Raw genomic sequence first — 21,793 nt, forward strand, 5'->3', positions numbered from 1 at the left:
TATACTCAATCTAAGGCGTTCATTGTTTCATATATACGCAACAGTTTATAATCTTCTCATAAGAATTTAATAATCTTAAATTTCAACAATATTACCGACTTATTTCAATATTATAATTCTCACCTGAAGAATACAATTTGAAAAAATATATTATTGAAATATATTATTTTCTATCCAACATTTTTTCTCTTTTATTCAAGAAAATTATTCTTAAACAATAAGAATATATTTTTCTTGATTGAACTATATAAAATTGCTTCATTCAAGCAAGTTTTCTTTGTTTAACGCAATATAATTTCATTTCAAGATAACCTTGTTGAAACTAAGGTTATTTTCAAAACAAGAATTACTTTTTTTTCTGTGTGGCATCTCTGGTCTCTTGTATACACAGAGAGAATTTTCTTTTAGAATTTACCCTGAAAATCATGGTAATCGTGGGACAATATGGTATGGAAAGAATTTCTTTGATTAATATTTATCACAATAAAAATAATAATATCTATTACAATAAAATATAAATATATTACTATGCAGCTTAGTAAAATTGATCAAACATGTTTTATATTTTATTGTGATAGATATTATTAATCAGAGAAATTCTCGTAAAATTCTTTCCGTACCATATTGTCCCACGATTATCAGGATAAATTCTAAGAGAAAATTCTCTGTGTACTTATGTATGCGTCAAATGTAAATTGAGTTATATATATATATATATATATATATATATATATATATATAAGCGTATCTCTCGATCTGATCTATCTATGTGAAGATCCCGCGAGAGTTAGATTTATTACTCTCCCCGAACTTACGTTGACAACGGGATATCTCGATTAAAGTTAAGGTCGAGAAAATTCTGGGGTATCTTATCTAATGGTATAGTGTGCGTCAGAGAGGGAGAAAGAGAGAGAGTTAAAGTTGAAACAAAAGGAAAAAACAAAACCACGATTCACACAATTCCGTATCTTAAGAGCGATTTGTTTATCCGAAAAAAATCGAAATCTAGAAACAGCTAGGTCAAAGAGAGAAGGAAGCCAAAGAGTGAGAGATGACACTCTTAACCCTTCTATCAATGCATAATTTTTTACTTTGCATCAATGTATGGATACCTGGGTATCAACTAGATTTTTTTTTCACACATTGCATTGCGACAGTTTTTTTAATAGCAGCTTCTGGGGATCGAACAATTCTTTTCCGTTATATTTTGGGAAATTTTCGAATACAAAGGTCTTTTGTATCTTATTTGCAGAAAAGTTGCGAAATTTGAAGTCACCTACGTGGACAAATTTGCAATTTTTTCTTGGTTCTTATGCGTCATCTTATAAAAGTAGAAAACTAAATTCGCATTTGTCCTAAATTTTCATTACATCAGTTAAAAAAAAAATATATATATATATATATATATAAAAATACATAAATGTATTATAATGCATCCCAGAGTAATTCACAATTTTTCAATTTTCTCATGAAATTTCTTTCCCTTTAAAATTCAAGTATAACGCTCACACAATAACATATATTTATATTTCAAACAAATATTACGCTCACAACATATTACAATTTAATTCCTTTTTTTAGAAATGGATGACGGATGTCACCCACGTGACCTCTAACGTCCCAGTTTGACAGCCCACTCTAGGGCTCTTTAAGCTGCTTCGAGTATCCAGGTACCCGTTCATTGACAGAAGGCTTAATCAGCAACGATCTTAGGCAACTTTATGAGAGACAGCTCAAGTCCGGCCGATAAACGTGGGCCGAGACACGCGCATGCGCACTTATATGTGTGTGTATATATGACATCCACCTCCGTGCTCGCCGATTCATACAATTCACTCGTTTAATTCGCCTTAATCGCGACGTCACGTCCCCTTCCTTCCGCTTCGACTCACGTGCGGATGTGAGCTTAACTCGCCCGCTGTCGTGGGAGGGGGAGGGAGAGGGGGAGGGGAAGGAGGAGAAAGAGGGGAGGGGAAGGAGGAGGAAGAGGGGAGGGGGAGGGATCGGTCGGCCGCCTTTTCGTATGAATGTGTGCGATCGCGCGTGACAGAGACATATCGGAGCGTGTTCACACGCGAACGCGTGTCCTCTCGCGCCCAGAAATTTGTGAGAAATCCAGATGTATGAGAAGGGTAGATACCTCGATACTCGACATCGGGGTCTCTCGAAGTGACGACACTTCCTCCCCCTTTTTCTCCCTCACCGCCCTATTGCTGGGTAATTAAACGTCGTACTTTATCAGGACTGATATGGATTAGTTGGCTTTAGTCTTCAGAAGCTTCTATAGGTTGTCTCTCTCTCTCTCTCTTTCTCGTCGTTCTCGTATATATATGCTAAATCGAGTCTCTCTCTTATATCGAGCCTTTTGAAATTTCAATGTCTTTCTTTCGCGACTCTCTTTGAATTACATCATTTAAATAGCGCGGTATAATTTTTCTAAAATATTATATGTACGTCGTTCTTTGTTGAAGGTTTTAAAGTTTGTTTAGTTTTTTCTTTTTTTTCCTCGGTGTTTTGAGAATTCGAGATCGCTCAGATCTTAATTTTCGTTGGTTTTTAAAAATTATTTGCTCAAAATTTGAAACGATATATCAAAACTGAGAGCAGAGATCTGCCAAAGAGCGGATTCTGTACATAAATATCATAAATATAGAAATTTTCATTTGGAAACTTTAGTTTGGAATTACTCCAAAAATAAAATAGTATATATACGGTTTGAATTTTTTTTTTTTTCAAATATACGAATGAGTTCAAATTTCAATGAAACTTCGAATTTATTCAAACTAGGTAAAATATTTATTTTACGACAAATTACAACAAATTCAATTTTCTATTTTTTAAAATGACGAAAAAGATCGAGCTCGTCGCGAAAAAGAATTTTATTATATCGGTCAAAGAATTCTGTTCTTTGTGGCTGGAATAATATCGTTGTAACTATATATCGAGAAATTCGAAAAAAATTTATATGCCAAGCATTTCGTATGTAAAACTGAAATCTCGTGAAATATGAAGCTAAGAAATCCGAAGAAGAGAGACTGGATATTTCTAACATTATAATTTTCACGCTCCCTCAAAGCTAAAATACTGACTGAGATCGGAAATAAATCCTTATCGGATCAAATATAGCGCAGTTTGATAGTGATGAAACAGTCTGACCTGTTCAGAGGAGAAAAAAAATGAAGGGAGAGAAAAATGGAAGAAGATGAAACCGGAAAAGAAAGGGAGAGGGAGTTCTCGCGGAGAGGAAACTTTTATTAGAAAAAAAGTCGCGCGTCTCTAATTAATCTCTTCCGACATCTGACAGAATAAAAGGTCATTCCGTAAAGCTAAAAACGGAATCCGTTTCTCGTTCGGAAGATGAATACTTTACGCTTACAAATTGTTATCTATATATGACATTCTAGACTCCTCTCGAAGGTCAGAGCTTTTCGTAAAAAATTTAGAAAGATAATGAGATAATTAGCGGATCCTGATGTTTAATAAGGAAAGAGTTTCGGCAAAATTATTTGATTTGATATTTTTGGAGGTAAACCTATTTTTATTCTTTTCTAAACTAATTTTAAATTTAATTTTTGCTCATTAAAAAAAAATTTATTATTTCTTTTTACTTGGAAGTGGACAGTTAATCTCAAATCTCTCCTTTCTAAATTAAAAAAAAAATAAATATAAAATAATTAATAATAAATAAAGAAAATAAAAAGTAAATAAATGAAAAAAATGAATAAAATCTCTAGAATCCGCCAGAGCGTGCGGACGCGTTTTTGAGTTACGAATGATAACCCCCTTTCTATCTCCGACCCCGGTTAGTCACCGGAAGTTAAAACTTGGAGCGATCTCGGGGGGGCCTGCTCCCCGGTTAGTTACGACACTGTCACAAAGCGTGTTGCACACGGCTTTTAAGAGAGCCCGGCATTGTGTACGCGCACGCCCGGACCGGATGTTCGCGGATCATTTGACCGGAAGCTGAAGGTTCGCGCATCGGCGTAATCGAGGCGGCTCGCTGCTATGCTAATCGCGCTGCAATCATCCGCATCCTATGCGAGCGAAACGTGCGAAGCCGTTTCTCCGATGGAGAGAAACATTGCGTGCGTTTGCATTGGAAAATGTAATATAAACCAACACGCGACATCGTCATTTCTAAAAAAAAAAAAAAAAAAAAAAAAAGAAGAAAAGAAAAAGGCAGTATTTTTGCTCCGGAATAAATAAAAGAAAGATGCCTATACAATGTACATGTTTTACGTATACATATATTTTTTTGTTCGCAACGAACTCAATTCTTTTCATCGTCTTAGAAAAATACACAGAGAATTTTCTCTTAGAAAGAATTTTTAAAATATGTTTGATTAATTTTACCATACTTTTAGTAAAATTAAACATGTTTTATATTTTATTGTGATAGATATTATTATTTTTATTGTGATAAATATTAATCAGAGAATTTCTCATAAAATTCTTTACCATTAATTACCATGATTTTCAGGGTAAATTCTAAGTAAGAGAAAATTCTCTCTGTGTAGAAAACTTCATAATCATCATCGTAAATTGTCATTACATCAGTTTTAAAAAAAATGTTATAATGTAATAAATGTGATAAATGTTACAATATATTCCCCAGTAATTCATAATTTTTTTATTTCTCATGAAATTTCTTTCTTTATAGTTAAAATTGTAATACTAAAAAATGAATTAAAGTAATTTAGAAACGTTTGACATGCTAACGTAAAAAATTATATATATATTTAATTTTTACTTCACAAAATTCTAGAGAAATACTTTATTTTACATACGAAATGTAATCACACTTAAAAGCGAATTCGCTTGATAATATATTCGTGAAAAAAGCTATTTTCTTTCTATTACCTTAATCTGAATATTTGTGGAGAAAATTGGAACATTTTGCGTAATTTTCAATATATTCTTTTAAAAATATAACTCTCGAGATGTGAAATAAGAATACTGTCATTTGAATAAAAACCAATATAAGCGCAATTTTCGCTCACAAAGACGAGTCCTACACATTCGTTACAGTTTTTCATTGCACCCACTTTTGACATTCTCGACAACATTGCACAACTTTATCCATTTATATTGGTTTTAATAAAATCGCTCCGAGATAACGGGATTACAGTTTCTCGCAATGTTGCTAAACTATGAGAGTGTCGGCGAAATTCTCCTGAAATTATTGTAAAAACGATAATTAAGAATTCAAAATAGCTTCTTTCTCAATACGTATGTATGAGCATACCTCGTATTTCTGTATAATCTTTATTATAAAGAAAGAAATTTCATGAAAAAATTTAAAATATGTCAATTATTCTGGGGGATACATCATAATACATTTATATTAGATTTTAAAATATATATATAATATAATATAAATATATTATAATACATAGAATTTATATCAATTAATATATTTTATTCTACATATAAAATATTATTATATTTAAATAATAATAAATTCTTAATTATTAATTTTATCAAATTTAATATTTATGTAATATGATATAATATTAAATATATTAATATAAAATTAAATATATATAAAGTTTCTTCCTAATTTATATCAATTATTCATGTATTATTCTCTTAAATATAAAATATTAAATAATAATAAATTCTCACTTATTAATTTTATCAAATTTAATATTTGTGTAATATTATAATATTAAATATATATAAAATATATTTAAATAATAATAAATTCTTTACTAATATTAATATATGTATATATATAATATGTACATTTGTTTAGACACATTTTCGACCTCGATTCTCTTTCTTTTTCTCTCGAAAGTTAGCGAAGAGAGCGGAAAAGTGATGAAATATCCTTGAAAACTGCATGAAAATAGCGTTCGCACGTTTACGAGGTGTGGATTCAAACGTCAGAGACGCGCATGTCTCGAGGTTCGACGTTCCGACGTCGTTTCGACGCGCGTGCACGAAATATACGGCCGGCCAAGCCGGGGTCGGTCATTCATGAATTGAGGACTCGTTTCGACTCGCCGTTTATTTATATAACCAACCGGCCGCGAGAATCGCCGCCGCCGCCGCCACGCGGCTGTATGTATGTGAGAGGCGGATTGTGTGTTATCCCGCACATTTTCCCATTAATACCGAAAGAGCGCATCCGCGGGGGATAACTGGTCGATACTGTCGACTATCGGGGACGATCCGCGACGGGTGGTCGCGAGAGCAAGGTCGCCGGATGTAACGCGTGCGTATGTAAAGTATGTATCGCGTACGTGCGCCGGAAACGGAGCTTATTCTCGCGAGAAGAATCAAAACCGCCTCCGAAATTAGAGAGACAAAGATAAATATATCGAAGAAAATAGAGTCCTCCATCTTTTTCCTTCGTTTTTTTATATATTATGCAGTGAATCTTTACAATTAATTTAATACTCTATTTTGAGTAATACTATTTTGAGTAATACTCAAAATAAAAAATAATTGATAAATATAATAATAATAATCATAACAATAATAAAATTAATTAATGGTGTGTGATTAAAAAATATTTGATAATAAATATTTGTCAATTGATAAAAATAAATATAATAACAATTTAATAATAATAAATAATAAATATATAATATATAAAAATAAAAAATAATAAATAAATAAAAAAAATATAAAAAAATATATAATAATATAAATATTCATACATTGATAAAAATAAATAATAATAAATATAATAATAAAATAATGTGACAAAAAATTAATATGTTAAAATAAAATGATAATATTCGTATATTGGCTTTCTTTATATCAGCTACTGAATAGTTTTTTGTCGGATAATCTTTCGTTAAAATCATATTGGATTTGAGAAATTTAAGGGAATTTCATCAAATGACTAGTGAAAAATATGTAATTATTGGAGAACGTTTTAGAGATTATGTGTGTCCGAGTAATAATTTTATATAATATGAGCTTTATCGAGTTTCTTTTTTTCCTTTGCATCTTGCGTATGTGTGTGCTGCCATTCTCTATTATTACTCCATGATATTAATACTTAACTGCTCCAGTGAAATCGATAGAAAATTAACCCTCGGTTACTATAATGAGGATGAAAATCTGCTCATTATATGTATTTTCAATCATTTTATATAAGAAAATTATACGCAACTCTCATTATCGATTTTACTTCTTTTTCTAATGTCTTCGCAAATATTCACAATGTACGGATAAAATCTCACATATTGGGTATAAATATAATAATTTTACATCATTTGATCTACATCAAAATTTTTTTTCAATCTCGATTATACGATCTTCAAGAAATAATAATATAGCTTCACGAGAGAAAAATGTCAGTATAAAATAATTGTCGACGCGCGAGAAGTTTTGCGTTCCGGAAGAGGAAGTAAATGGGATACTCCATCATATAAACGATTCTTCTTGTTTGTGTCCTCGAATCTATATTCGTAGAATAAAAATCAATCTTCGCGATGCATCCGCGAACACGAAAACTGCGTTTCCTCGACAAGTAACGGCATAAGTTCGACAAACCGGATGCGAACCAACGCGGGAAAGGGGAAATCGTCGCACCGGAAATTCGTTTGTTTCATGCTAATACACAAGCGGCGCATATCTGTCGGCCACGTATGCACGTTTACCGTACTTCTAACGCGACATACGGTACCTTTCTTTGTCGCATGCACTGGCGGATCTCCTTGGGAAGGGAGAATTTGGGGTCAAAATCCCCCCTTCCAAATAAATAAAAAAAAAAAAAAAAAAAATTATGCCAATTTCACGATTTAACGCCATCTGTCGAATGTTTCAGGCGAAGTGGCTAAAAGAAACTCGAAGGCAAACATTTAAATAATAAAGAAACAAATATATAAAAAAATTTTTTTTAAATGAAAAAATATAAAAAAATTGTTTTTTAATTAAAAAAAAAAATCAGAAGTTTTATCGTTGATTCTGGAGTAAGAGCTAAGAGTGACGTCAAGAAAAATATCACCAACCAAATCATTTTACCGAAATCTCGCCCCTCCTCTCCTTTGATATTATCAGGATCCGTTTGTGGTCGCGTATATATGTATGTATCTGTTAGCGAGACGACGATAGTGCAAACCGCAAAGTTCGACCGACACCGGATAGAGCATCCTCTCCGCCATTTATTTTATCCGCCGAATGCATTAAATCGCGACATCGCGGGTCAAGCACACGCGATTGACGTCAGAGAGAACCGCGCTCTCTTTTCTCTCTCTCTTTCTCTCCTTCGACTTTCCGAAAGTAACACCGAATATATATGCTCTCCAAGAACGGCACATGTTACATATTTACAGAATACACATAATTTTTTCTCTATTTTTATCTCGACGAAAATATTGTACGAAAGAATTCGCAAGTTACGTGTGATAAAAGTAACATTAAATGTTGTACAAACTTTAATAAGAATATTTACGCTCTCTCTCTCTCTCTCTTTTTGGCCGGTTAGAAACATATAGATATAATTTTAATAATATTAATAATTTTTAAAATACTACAAATATTAGATAATATGTAATATAAAAAATGATAAAATGGATAATAATATTAAAAAATGACAAAATGTCGCGAGAACAATTTGATTGTCTATTTTCGACATTACAGATAAAGAGAGAAATTGTGATTGTTAATTATTACATATTAATAAATTTGTTAGCAAAACAATTTGATACCTACATTATAGGAAGTCTTGAGTGTCATGAAAGCATTTACATTGAAACTAATTATTGTTAATTCTAATTAAGTCGATTTATAAGTATACATACTTTCGTCTACTATGATGCTTTACAGTTTCTTGTTTGAAATCTCAAATACTTATACAGGATGTTTCATATAGACAGATTACAGTAGTACATTATTGTATTCCTTGTAAAAAAACATAATTAAATATTAGAAACACATCATATAGTGACATACATATTATATGTATATTCCTTTTTATTTATTTATTTCTTTTATTTTTAATTTTTAATTATTTAATTATTTTTTTAAAGAAATACAATAGTCTGTACGCTACCTACAGGACATCCTGTCTCATTTCAAGCGCGTAACAGTATAGCTTAACACCTCGCGACTTCTTTCACGCTGTAAAAAAAGGGAGGAATAAAGAGCTCGGTATTTCTCGTATAAATAAATAAATTCTTCATTTCCTCCTCTCTTCTCGCGCGCGCGAGAATTCTCGATACGTCATCACCTTGCTTGCGCGTGCACGTGCAGGCGAACACGGCTTCCGGTCGATAAAACGCATTCTCTCTCCATCTCCCTCTCTCTCTCCCTCTTTCTATAGAATCCACACGACTCGTGAATGCATGCGTGTGCACACGAGTGTCTACGTGTCCCGTTTTTTGGTGCACGATAATAATGTCAATATCAACGATAGACGTCCGGTGTTGTCCCTCTCGCTCGCACGTCAGAGCGCGGCTCTCTGTTCCTCCTCCGGATCTTTTCTCTCTCCCTCCCCCATCCATCCCTCCCGCCCCTCTTCGCTATTATCTCCCTCCCCCTCCTCGCGCACGATTTTAGGTTAGGTGCGTGCACGTGTGCGAGTTGTACTTGCGCACCTTTTATTATTTGTTTTTACGCACATTCACCCGAGGGGGTATCGCTGATTAGAGGTTCGTTTACGTGGGCGAACGAGTGTCCTACGAACCATGTCGGACAATAAGGGTTGCAAAAGGAAGGGGGAGAATCATAATAAACCAGCGAGAAATAATATAGTGACAGGATGTCAAAATTGACACATCGCGTTGTTTCTAGTCTCCCTCTCTCTATATAGCTTTAAATAAAAGTTTATATTCACGCAGAGATGTTCACTAGAAACAAATCGCATTACAGTTTTTGTAATATAATATGTAGTCATTTTAATGTTTTCAAACTTTTAAGCAAATAAATCTTTTTCAAAAGCGGATAAATATTGATTTTCAAGGCTGACATATCTGTTGAAAACAACAGAGTGAAACATATTATGAAAAAAAAAAAAAAGAGAAATGCAGTAGATTTAAAAATCTACAGATACGTAGAATAATTTAATATTTTTTAAGACATATATTTTTTTATTATTGTATATGTTATTATTTTTATGTAATTCACATTTTTTTGAAACTATATTCAAGAACTCTCGACACAAGATCCCAAAATTTAGCATATAAACGAGTAATAAATATATTCAAATTATGAGTCTTCTAATAAGTAAATCAAAACTAAACGGATCAAGTTTATGTCTGAGAAATTGCAGCATATTTAATAACTGCACGAAATAGAGGTGCAAGTTAGTTTTCAAAGTTTATGTCGGTTTTGGGGTATCTTCCTCTTAATATTTCACTGAAGAGAGAATTTATTTACTCGTCTTCATTGTCGCGTTAATTAATTAATAAATTTGTTGCAAAAGTGTTAGAAATGTGTGATAGAACATATCAGAGAAAAGAAATTTAAAGATCTAGTTGGATGTGTACAATTATTAATAATTAAGTGTAATTCTCTATTTTAATTAATTAATATTGTATAATTACTTTAAATCTTAATTTATTTAAAGAATTTCATTTATTATAGATTCAAATTGAAAAATAAAATTACAAAAATTAATTCCCAATTTATATTAATTAATTCATATATTTTCCTCTAAAATAAAATATTATATTGAAATAATAATAAGTTCTGAATTATTATATACACATCAGAACTAGACCCTTATAAATCTCTATCTTATAAATCTCCTTCGAGCTTAGAAAAGTTAGACGAAAGGTGTCAAGACTGAATTATTATTGTCGCAATAATTCTCTCGAAAGAGACTTTAAATCTCTTTTGGTCTAACTTTCGCACAAGTCGATGAACCCTTGCGTTCAACTTTGACGCAGGATATAATAAAGTTTCGAGGACAATATACGAGAGAGAAAGAGGAGCCGCGCGTGTAGGAGAGCCGAAAACTTGCGCGAAAATTCGCAATGCTTGTAAAACATCAAGCTAGCTATATCCTCTAATGCCACAGAATTCTCGCGACTGTATAAAGTTCGTATATGCGAAAGCCGATGGACTTTCCTTGTAGTTCGATAAACGTATGAATGAACGTAGGAGCTTTGGACTCGTCGACCCTGAGAGAAGCATCGCGCGAATATCGACAGTATGTGTGTTTGTGGAAGATAAAAAAAGTGTATCATTTTTCAAATAGAATAAATCTTCTGATTCTGAGAGAAACTTTCCGCAAAACGAAAATTTTTCTCCGATTTAACTTACAAATATAGCTACGCGATCTTAAGAAGTCATATATGATTTTTATATTATTAATATAATTATTATTATTAATTTTTACTGTTAAATTCTACTATAATATTATTTATTTACTTTAAATACTATTAATATAACTAATTTTATATGATTTTTATATTATTAATATAATTATTACTATTAATTTACTATTAAATACTATTACTATTATTCATTTACTTTAAATACTATTAATATTTTTTTTAAACTATATTATTATTAATATTTTTATATTATTTTTATATTATTAATATAACTCTTATTAATAATATAAACGTAATACAAAAAATACTTGTGAAATATCGAAATCAAGATAAAACTTATCATTCATTCAAGCTTTAGTCATCCTTTTGAGAATGACTTGTGAGATTTTTGTACACTTTCTACTTCAAAACTTATCGTCGAAATAATTGTAATGTTTTTAAATACCGACTTTAAAAATATAAAGTAAGCTCGGATCCTTTAGAGATTCGATTGAATATTAGATGTAAAAATTGACAATATGAATCGATGAAATGTCAAGATAGAAATGTCAAATTTTTCACGTTTAATAGTTTTCGAGAATTTTCAGATTCTCAAGTATCATGTTCGAAAATTTACCACGAGATATCAAGAATTCCAAAGGTCTATCCTGCAGTAAAATATTTCAATTCCTTTTCCTTCCCTTCTCCTCCCTCCTTTTCATTCATTTTTCATCTTCTACAATTTTTATTTTCTCTCTCCCCTTGTCGAATATCTTATATAGCTCTATATAATCTTACTTGACTTTTTCCATCTATTATTTTAACCCATCTGTCAATGAATGATGGATACCCGGGTATCCGAAGTAACTTTATACGTTAAGACTGTATCGGAATTTTCTTCTTCGTCCGAAACAAAATACAAAGGGCCTTTATATTCAGAGAAACCTTCAAAAATATAATAGGAAAAAAAGAATATTCTCGATGCCCTGATATAAAAAAATTATTGTCACAATGCAATGTATCGAAAAAACCGTGGTTGGTACCGTGTCTGTGAAGTTGGCACGACATTTTATGAATTTAAAAAAAATAGTAAGAGTTCTTATAGCACTTTTCATAGTTCTACAGTTCCTGATAAAAATTAAAAAGAGTTCCGCATTCTTTATATTAAAAAATCAAAATTGAAAAAATGGCTAACTTGGCCAATCTAGCACGACACCCTCCCCTCTAAAGTACTAAAACGCGTTGAATAATATCATTTTCGGGAAGAGTTCCCGATAGTTCTGCACAAGTTCAGCATATATATGCAATTTCAGATCGATATTCATCAATTAATAATTTTTAATCGATTTTTAATATCTACGTCCAGCACGACATTTAGTGAAAATGTGTCGTGCTGATGATTTTCCGTAGTTTTAACGGTAATTCTCTACAATTCTATAAGAGTTCTATACTTTAGAAATATTTTTTCATAGAGTTCCGACTGTTACTATTTTTTAAACAATTTTTCACAATTACGTCCAGCACGACACTTACAAGGAGACTTACGGAAGTGTAACTCACCGATTTTAATGAAACTTTGCATACTTGTAGAACATCGAAAAATAATCGACACGTATTTTTTTATTTCGGCAATGGTGCGGGTTTAAGGATAGAAACCACCCTTTGAACGTTAGGGGTGGTCTCCAAGCATAGACAGAAAACAATCATTTAATTTAGAAGAAAAAATACTTCTAGGGAGGTTTCTTCTAGAGACTTCTAGAGAAGCTTTCAAAGCATTTTTTCTATTAATTTATTTATGTAATGTTTTCTGATTTCTATTTTAAAAAGCACCCTTTTGTCATGAGATGTAATCGCCATATTGGATCCGCCATTTTGAATTTTGTAATTTTGACGTCAGATTCTGAATCAGCTGTACTAAAACCTCCCTAGAAGTATTTTTTCTTCTAAATTAAATGATTGTTTTCTGTCTACGCTTGGAGACCACCCCTAACGTTCAAAGGGTGGTTTCTATCCTTAAACCCGCACCATTGCCGAAATAAAAAAATACGTGTCGATTATTTTTCGATGTTCTACAAGTATGCAAAGTTTCATTAAAATCGGTGAGTTACACTTCCGTAAGTCTCCTTGTTAGTGAAAATATGTCGTGCTGATGATTTTCCGTAGTTTTAACAGTAGTTCTCTACAGTTCTATAACAGTTCTATATTTTAGAAACATTTTTTTATATAGTTCCGACTGTTACTATTTTTTAAACAATTTTTCATAATTACGTTCAGCACGACACTTAACAAACATTTTCACTAAGTGTCGTGCTGAACGTAATTATGAAAAATTGTTTAAAAAATAGTAAACAGTCGGAACTCTTTGAAAAAATGTTTCTAAAGTATAGAACTCTTATAGAACTGTAGAGAACTACCGTTAAAACTGTGGAAAATTATCAGCACGACACATTTTCACTAAGTGTCGTGCTGAACGTAATTATGAAAAATTGTTTAAAAAATAGTAAACAGTCGGAACTCTATGAAAAAATGTTTCTAAAGTATAGAACTCTTATAGAACTGTAAAGAACTACCATTAAAACTGTGGAAAATCATCAGCACGACACATTTTCACTAAGTGTCGTGCTGAACGTAATTACGAAAAATTGTTTAAAAATAATATTTCGTTCGAGACTATGATAGAAAACTTTGAAGATGAGCTTGATAAAAGCGATATTTTTAGGATGTTTACTATACGGAATGCAGTAACGTAACAATGTTAATATAACAATACTAAGGTCTCAAATGCTTTCATATTTCGTTTGTTTTTCGTAATTTGCAACATAAAAAAAATTCTGAGTAATTTATTCATTTGTTTTACTGTATATCAATATCTGCAGAATAAGAATTAATGTATAAAAATGTTTAAAATTTTATGCAAAAAAAGAGTAAAATTTCCCACAAAACATCAATGTATACGACGCTGTATTAGTCTGCTGCATTATAGTAAATTCCTTCGCTTCTATTTGTTTTTCATTTCAGAATATACATATAAATTTCGGATATATATACATGAAGAAGAATATCTGCTGAAGTTTTGTCACAAAGCGACAAAATGTTTATGTTTCTTAATAGATGAATTTCGAGATTGCACATATTGTGTTATTTCTATAATTGCTTAATTGTTTAAATACTTTTTTGTCCGCATAATTAAAAAAATTAATGCGCAAACTTCTATATAATGTGATAATATAATGCGAAATAGTTCAGTTTTGTATACAAGTTAAATTTTCAATTAAGAATATCATATTTTACTTTTATTTTTTATCTTGTTTCTAAAATCAACTTTTTGTTAACTAACTGTGTGCGATCAAGCTATCAATAACAATTTCATATTGACATAGAAATTGATCGAATAATCATTATAATTTATAAAACATTCGTAATATAAAATCATAAAAGTATGAATTAAAATAAAGAATTGTATGTTCAATAATTTCAATAGTTTAGTGACGAAAAATCGACAATACTCTTTTTTCGCTCCGAGATTGAGCAATTATGTTTATAAATTTAATATTATAAAAAAGAGTAACATTTTGGAGAGATGATTTAGTAAAAGATTTGATACATTAAAAGATGTGTATACATTTATTTCCTACACTCGAAAAAAATGCTCGAAACTACACCGACGATATATTATATATTCGCGTGTTAAGTATACATGTACGAAAGAATTATGTACGAGTATTAAAAGATAAAAATCTCCGCGATAAGAAACTCGAAGACAGCTCGACATGTAATTTCAAATTTCGAGATGCGATGTGCGACACTTAAAACCATTGAAAATTGTGAAAAAAGTGGTCGGCATATCTACTTTCAGTTTTTTGTTTACCTATTGAAGAACCGAGGCCGAGCGTGCCATATAAGGAATAAGAGATAAGCTAAGCGCGAGAGAGACGGAAGAAAGGGAATAGAGAGAGACGGAAGAAAGGGAATAGAGAGAGACGGAAGAAAGGGAATAGAGAGAGAAAAAGTCGCTCGACGCTCGAGGCTCGAGTCCGCGTGGACTGGAATGAAAAAGAACGAGACACGACGAGGAACGAAAAAGGATGCTAGAAGAAAATTCGAAACGCCAATAAGACGCGAGGTTCCGCCAATAAAACGAGATGTTTTGCGAGCGAAATAAATTTCGATTTTTCTATTGGATTGAGAATCGAACGACTTTGGATTATTGGTCATCGCTCGATGACTCCGCGCGGATTATTTAGGATTTAAGTCGGAATATTCCGTCGATAAATCGTGAGATGCACGCGCCATGCGGATCACAATACATCTCCCAAACCACGATTTTTCAATTAAACTATTGATTATGATTATTGGCGAGCGATAATTTCTCAGATTTCATAAGCTTCATACATTACGATTATCAATACTTTGGCGCATATATTTTTCTATAATCAATAAATAATGATATAAATAATTCGACTCACCTTTCGCCGGCACCATTTCTCCTGTAGGAAGACCTCTGCGTCGGGAAATGTCCTCGTAGAAGCTCAGCTTCGAAACACTTTACACTCGCGTTACTTTATTTCGTTGGCGACGAGCGGCGACGCCCGGGGTTTCAACTATCACAATCTTCGACGCGTTTCGATAAAACGCGAGAAACGCGAGAGCTTATTCGCGCACCACCGATGCTCCATTTTCGCGTCCACGCTTTTTTCAAGGTCAAATTATCGCAAGGCCTTATCGAACGACGATGGCGACTTCCTCGCGACGCACTCAAGAGTCGCCGATATTCCCGAATTTGCGCTATATTTTATATATACAATACTTGCGAACGCAATCTAGAACGCTGCCTTCTACTGCACTTTTGAATTGTTCGTTATCAACGGTCGCGCGCTCCTCGCCGGGCCACGAAACGACGAGTATTAATTAGTGTCTTTACACCGTTAATTATCGTATAAATCCGATCGCGTCGCGTGTACCAACATCACCATCTCGATTGCGCGCGCGAAATTGATCCCGTCGGCCGAGAATATCGCGTAACGGTTCGTTTATTACTGCTGCTCAGTGCCAGTTACGGAACGTGCCACACGTCGCGACAAAATGGCCGAGTTGGAATGGAAGGGGGGCGGCCGAGTACGTGCGAGCTCGGCGACCCCCACCACTCCAACTTGGCGATATTGTCGCGACGTGTTGCGCGTTTCGTAACTGCCACAGACTCGCACGAATAAACGTACGCGAGATTTATACGATAATTAACGACGTAAAGACACTAATTAATACGCGTACTTTCGTGGACCGGCGATGAGCGTTGATCACGAACAATGCGAAAATGCATTAGAGGGCGGGCAGCATTCTAGATTGTGTTCGGAAATGTATTCGCCAAAATGCAGCATTTAACCGACCAATGAGGGACCGAGGATCTCTTTGTCCTAATTGATCAATCGAGCTCTCACTCTAGGGCCGGTATTCATAGTCCGATCTTACATTTAAGATCATCTTAAGTCTGGTCAGAGGTTGACTTAAGATCCCATTCAACCAATCAAATGGCTGCGTAGCATCTCAAGCTCGGACTTAAGACGATCTTAAATATAAGATCGGACTATGAATACCGGCCTAGGTGAATGTATTTCCGAACACAATCTAGAATGCCGACTCCTAGGCCGGTATTCATAGTCGGTTCTTATATTTAAGAATGTCTTAAGTACAATCTTAAGATGTAATTAACCAATCACAGAGCCGTATTTGCATCTTAAGACATTACTTAAGACGGTCTTGAAATAAGAACGGACTATGAATACCGGCCCTAGGCCGGTATTCATAGTCCGATCTTATATTTAAGATCGTCTTAAGTCTGGTCAGAGGTTGACTTAAGACCCCATTCAATCAATCAAATAGCTGCGTAGCATCTCAAGCTCGGACTTAAGACGAACTTAAATATAAGATCGGACTATGAATACCGGCCCTAGCGCTTTTGAACTGTTCATGATCAATGGTCGCGCGTTTCATCGCCGGGCCACGAAAGTACGAGTATTAATTAGTGCCTTCACGCCGTTAATTATCGTATAAATCCGAACGCGTCGCGTGTACCGACATCGCGACCACGATTGCACGCGCGAAATTAACCTCGTCGGCCGGGTGTCTCGCGTAACGGTTCGTTTATTACTGACGCCGGTCGGTGCCAGTTCCGGGACGCGCAACCGCGCAACACGTCGCGAGAGGCGGCCAAGTTGTAGTGGAGGGGGTCGCCCGGGCCGCGACCCTCCCCCCACCCCTCCTCTTCCAGACTTCAACCTTGGCGTATTGCGCGTCCCGAAATTGCTACTAATAAACGAACACGTTACGCGAGATTTCCGGTCGACGAGATCAATTTCGCGCGTGCGATCGCGATCACGATGTCGATACACGCGACGCGATCGGATTTATACGATAATTAACGTAAAGACACTAATTAATAGGGCAGCATTCTAGATTGTGTTCGGAAATATATTCATCTAGAGTGAAGAGCTCGATTGACCAATCAGGACAAAGAGATCCTCGGTCTCTGATTGGTCGGTCAAATGCTGCATTTTGGCGAATAAATTTCCGAACACAATCTAGAATGCTGCCGGCCTCTAATGCATTTCCGCATTGTTCGTGATCAACGGTCGCGCGCTAATTGCCGGGCCACGAAAGTACGAGTATTAATTAGTGTCTTTACGCCGTTAATTATCGTACTCGATCGCGTACTCGTACGCGTCGCGTGTATCGACATCGTGATCGCGACCGCATTGATCCGCGCGAAATTGATCTCGTCGGCCGGAAATCTAATTTTAATTCGCTAATTCAGGAATATCGGCGACTTCTGAGTGCGTCGCGGGAAAGTCGCCATCTTCTCGTTCGATAAGGCCCTGCGATGAGTTGGCCTTGAAAAAAGCGGCGGTGCGAAAATGGAGCATCGGTGGTGCGCGAATAAGCTCTCGCGTTTCTCGCGTTTTGCCGAAACGCGTCGAAGATTGTGATAGTTCAAACCCGGGCGTCGCTGCTCGTCGCCAACGAAATAAAGTAACGCGAGTGTAAAGTGTTTCGAAGCTGTGCTTCTACGAGGAAAGTTCCCCCCGACGCAGAGGTTGGTTTCCTACAGCAAAAATGCTGCCGGCGAAATGTTAGTCGAATTATTTATATCATTATTTATTGATTATAGAAAAATATATGCGCCAAAGTAATGATAATCGTTATATATGAAGCTTATTATGAAATCTGTTTATACTTTATTCACTCTTGCGATCGCAATAACTGAATATTTCACTAGCGAATTTTGGAATCGCTATGCAATCGAGAAAATATATAATGAGTCTTATTTTCATATATATATATATATATATATATACTTATTTTCCCTAGACAATATATATTTTCACTCAAATTCAATTTCAACATTAAAATAAAAAATAATTTAATACTCCTCGATACGATATGCAACAGAAAAGTTGTAGTACACAATATTTGATTTGTATAATAACAAATATACCTACACACATTAAAAGAGTTTTCAAAATAATGAATACTGCAAAAAATAATTTTTGCGTTCAACTACATTTTTTATTTATTCTTAAAAAAGATATTTTATAAAAAAATTTACGAAATAAGATATATTTCTTTCAAATATAAATTATTTTTTATTGTAATATATATGTATTATATGTGTCTGTGAAGTTGGCACGACATTTTACGAATTAAAAAAAAATAGTAAGTTCTTATAGCACTTTTCATAGTTCTACAGTTCCTGATAAAAATTAGAAAGAGTTCCGCATTTTTTATATTAAAAAATCAAAATTGAAAAAATGTCGTGCTAACTTCGCGAATCTAGCACGACATTTTTTCAATTTTGATTTTTTAATATGAAAAATGCGGAACTCTTTTTAATTTTTATCAGGAACTGTAGAACTATGAAAAGTGCTATAAGAACTCTTACTATTTTTTTTTAATTCGTAAAATGTCGTGCCAACTTCACAGACACGTTGGTACCTGGGTATTCATTCATTGACGAAAAGGTGAAAAATTATGCATTGACACAAGGGTTAAATTGTCAACTGCTGTCTACAAAATCCGACATATTTCGAACAAGTATATATTATATTTTTCTCAGGTTCTCCCCTGATTTCTTTTCCGTGATCCTAGCGCGAAAGGATCCTTCGAGGAACAATAATAACACTGTTCAACAAAAAAAAAACATTGGAACGAGAAACGAATCGTTTCTTATAATTTTTTGGACGCTGAACACGAATTTCCAAATTGTTCCATCACGTCACAATTTTGAGAAATTTGCAATTGAAATTGCAAAAAAGGCTATTTTTAGAACTTTGTCATATTATAGCTATAATATGTGCTGAAGAAGTTTTCTTGCAATTAAAATAAAGTATATGTTAGGACTTTCAACCTTCAAAAGGAATTTTTGGTGTCGATTATGGTTAATAAAATATCCATGGTTAAAAATGAGGTGTATTGAGCTATGAACTCGTCATTAATGATTTACCAAGTAACTTTTAAATATGTTTATTTAAACTTGAGGTTTTTTAGGTCGCTGAATACGTATCCAATGTCAAAATTGTCAGATTTACAATGATGGACTCAATATGACGGATGACAAAAACATTTTTTAACATATTAAGTTCTCCATTTTGAATTTGACAATTTTAACACTGGGTTCGTATTCAGCGACCTAAAAATCCTCAAGTTTAAATAAACATTCTTAAAAGCTACTTGGTAAATCGCGCAATACACCTCACATTTAACCATGGATATCCTATTAACCGCAACTGATACCAAAAATTCCTTTTGAAGCTCGAAAGTCCTAACAACATACATTATTTTATTGCAAGAAAACTTCTCCAGCACATATTGCAACTATAATATGGCAAAGTTCGTGAAAATAGCCCTTTTTTGCAACTTTAATTGCAAATTTCTCAAAATTGCGACCTGATGGAGCAATTTGGAAACCAGATTCGTGATTAGCGCCCAAGAAACTGAAAGAAACGCCTAGTTTCGTTGTTTCTTTTTTGTTGAACAGTGTACTTGATATAGAAAAAGACAGGACACATACCTGTTCCCGAAGCGCTCCCTCCAAAATTCGGCCGCGTCGGCCTTGGTGATGCGAAACTGATCTCCGGCGAAGACCCCGTTGGGGAAGATCGCCTTGAGCTCGGACAGCATATGACTGAAGACCAGGCTGAGCTTGGTGAGGTTACGTCGATAGTGGGACGTCTCATCGAACATCTTCTCCTTGCCCTCCTTGAACAGCTTGATCGCCTGCTTGCACTTCCGCATGAGGTTGTTGATGAAGACGCAGAAGTGCTCGTTGCCGTGGAGGACCTGCATCCGGTCCTCGTACTTGCTGTAGATTAGCCGTAGCCGCTGATAGGTGTCCGGCAGGATGTCGAGGATGAACGGGGGCGAGTTCTTCAGGTTCATCCGCTGATGCTGGCACAGCTTCACCACCTTGTCCATCAGCTTCCAGGTCTTGTCCAGGGTGCGCTTGTCGGTCGACAGCTTAGGCGGCGTCATCGCGTCCGCGAAGCGGCCGTGGAGCTTCTGGAAGATCGAGCCGACGGAGTGGACGGCGCGAGCGCGGCTGCTGTGTCCGGACGACGACATCTTGACGGACACGGACGTGCGTGCGTGCTTGATATCTCTTCCTCGTTCCTCGAGAGCCCGCGCTCTCGCGCGCATATATGCACACACGGACACACAAACACTCACACACACATGTACACGAGCACTCGTTCTTCCTCTTGCCTCTTTCTCTCTCTCTCTCTTTCTCTCCTCCTCCTCTTCTTCTTTGATCTCACACTCTACCTACGGAAGAGCTTGTACTTGAGGTTAACCCGTGCACGCACACGCACATATAGGACACTGCTGCTGCTACTCGTCGAGAGTGCGAGACGACGGATCGCCCGAACAGCGTCGCACAGCATATCTAGCTCTTTAGCGGGACGCGGCCGCGGCCACGACAACGTTGCGCCCGCGAAGCCACGGGATGCAGCAGCACCGGAACCTCGCGCGATACCGCATCCTAATTTATCTCACTTGGCCACGCGCGCACGCACATACGTATATACACATACGTATACATACAGAGAGAAGGCGACGGGGCCCTCCACGGGGAGCTCCGGATGTGCTCCACGACGACTCGCGGCGACTATCGATGATACTGACGCGGACTGATGTGAGAGCGCAAGCGGGTGACAGGCCGGAGCGCGCGGCGCACGCGTAGTTCGAGGATCCGCCGCCGCGCGGCGCTGCGGCGCCTGCGCGCGCGATTCGAAACGTCAAGTTCGGGCCCCACGTGGTCCCGCGCGTAGGGGAAATCTTTTTTTTTTTTTTTTTTTTTTTTTTAATTATTCTTGCTTGGAATTTCTTGAGAAATTTATATAGTTTTGTCGAGGAAATATATATAGAACTTTGGTGGAAAATAAAATACTTAGCGGCATAATAAAAATTATATAATTATTTTGCAAGTTTATGCCATGTGTGTGTGTGTAAGAAAATCAGACTATTTTTTTTAAATTACTCTTGCTTGGAATTTCTTGAGATTCGAAATTTATATTCGTCGAGGAAAT

The 21,793-nt window shown here is 35.1% G+C and overlaps 1 protein-coding gene across 4 annotated transcripts in view; it reads right to left on the minus strand.

The window, feature by feature from the left end:
• Positions 1–21,525, minus strand: part of Cbl (E3 ubiquitin-protein ligase CBL) — a 44,040-nt gene extending 22,515 nt beyond the window's left edge. Inside the window, exon 1 of one of the 4 annotated variants that reach the window (XM_083050357.1) lies at positions 20,278–21,525. In XM_083050357.1, coding sequence (XP_082906483.1) covers positions 20,278–20,903 — 626 coding nt within the window. In that variant the 5' untranslated portion in view covers positions 20,904–21,525. The remainder of the gene's footprint in view (positions 1–20,277) is intronic. The other 3 variants (XM_083050360.1, XM_083050358.1, XM_083050361.1) reach the window with 3 other exon arrangements.
• Between the last annotated feature and the right edge of the window lie 268 nt (positions 21,526–21,793).

The sequence above is a fragment of the Prenolepis imparis genome, unplaced genomic scaffold, assembly GCF_030444845.1.
Source record: "Prenolepis imparis isolate NDT839.2.m4 unplaced genomic scaffold, iyPreImpa1.0 SCAF_11, whole genome shotgun sequence".
NCBI lineage: Eukaryota > Metazoa > Arthropoda > Insecta > Hymenoptera > Formicidae > Prenolepis > Prenolepis imparis.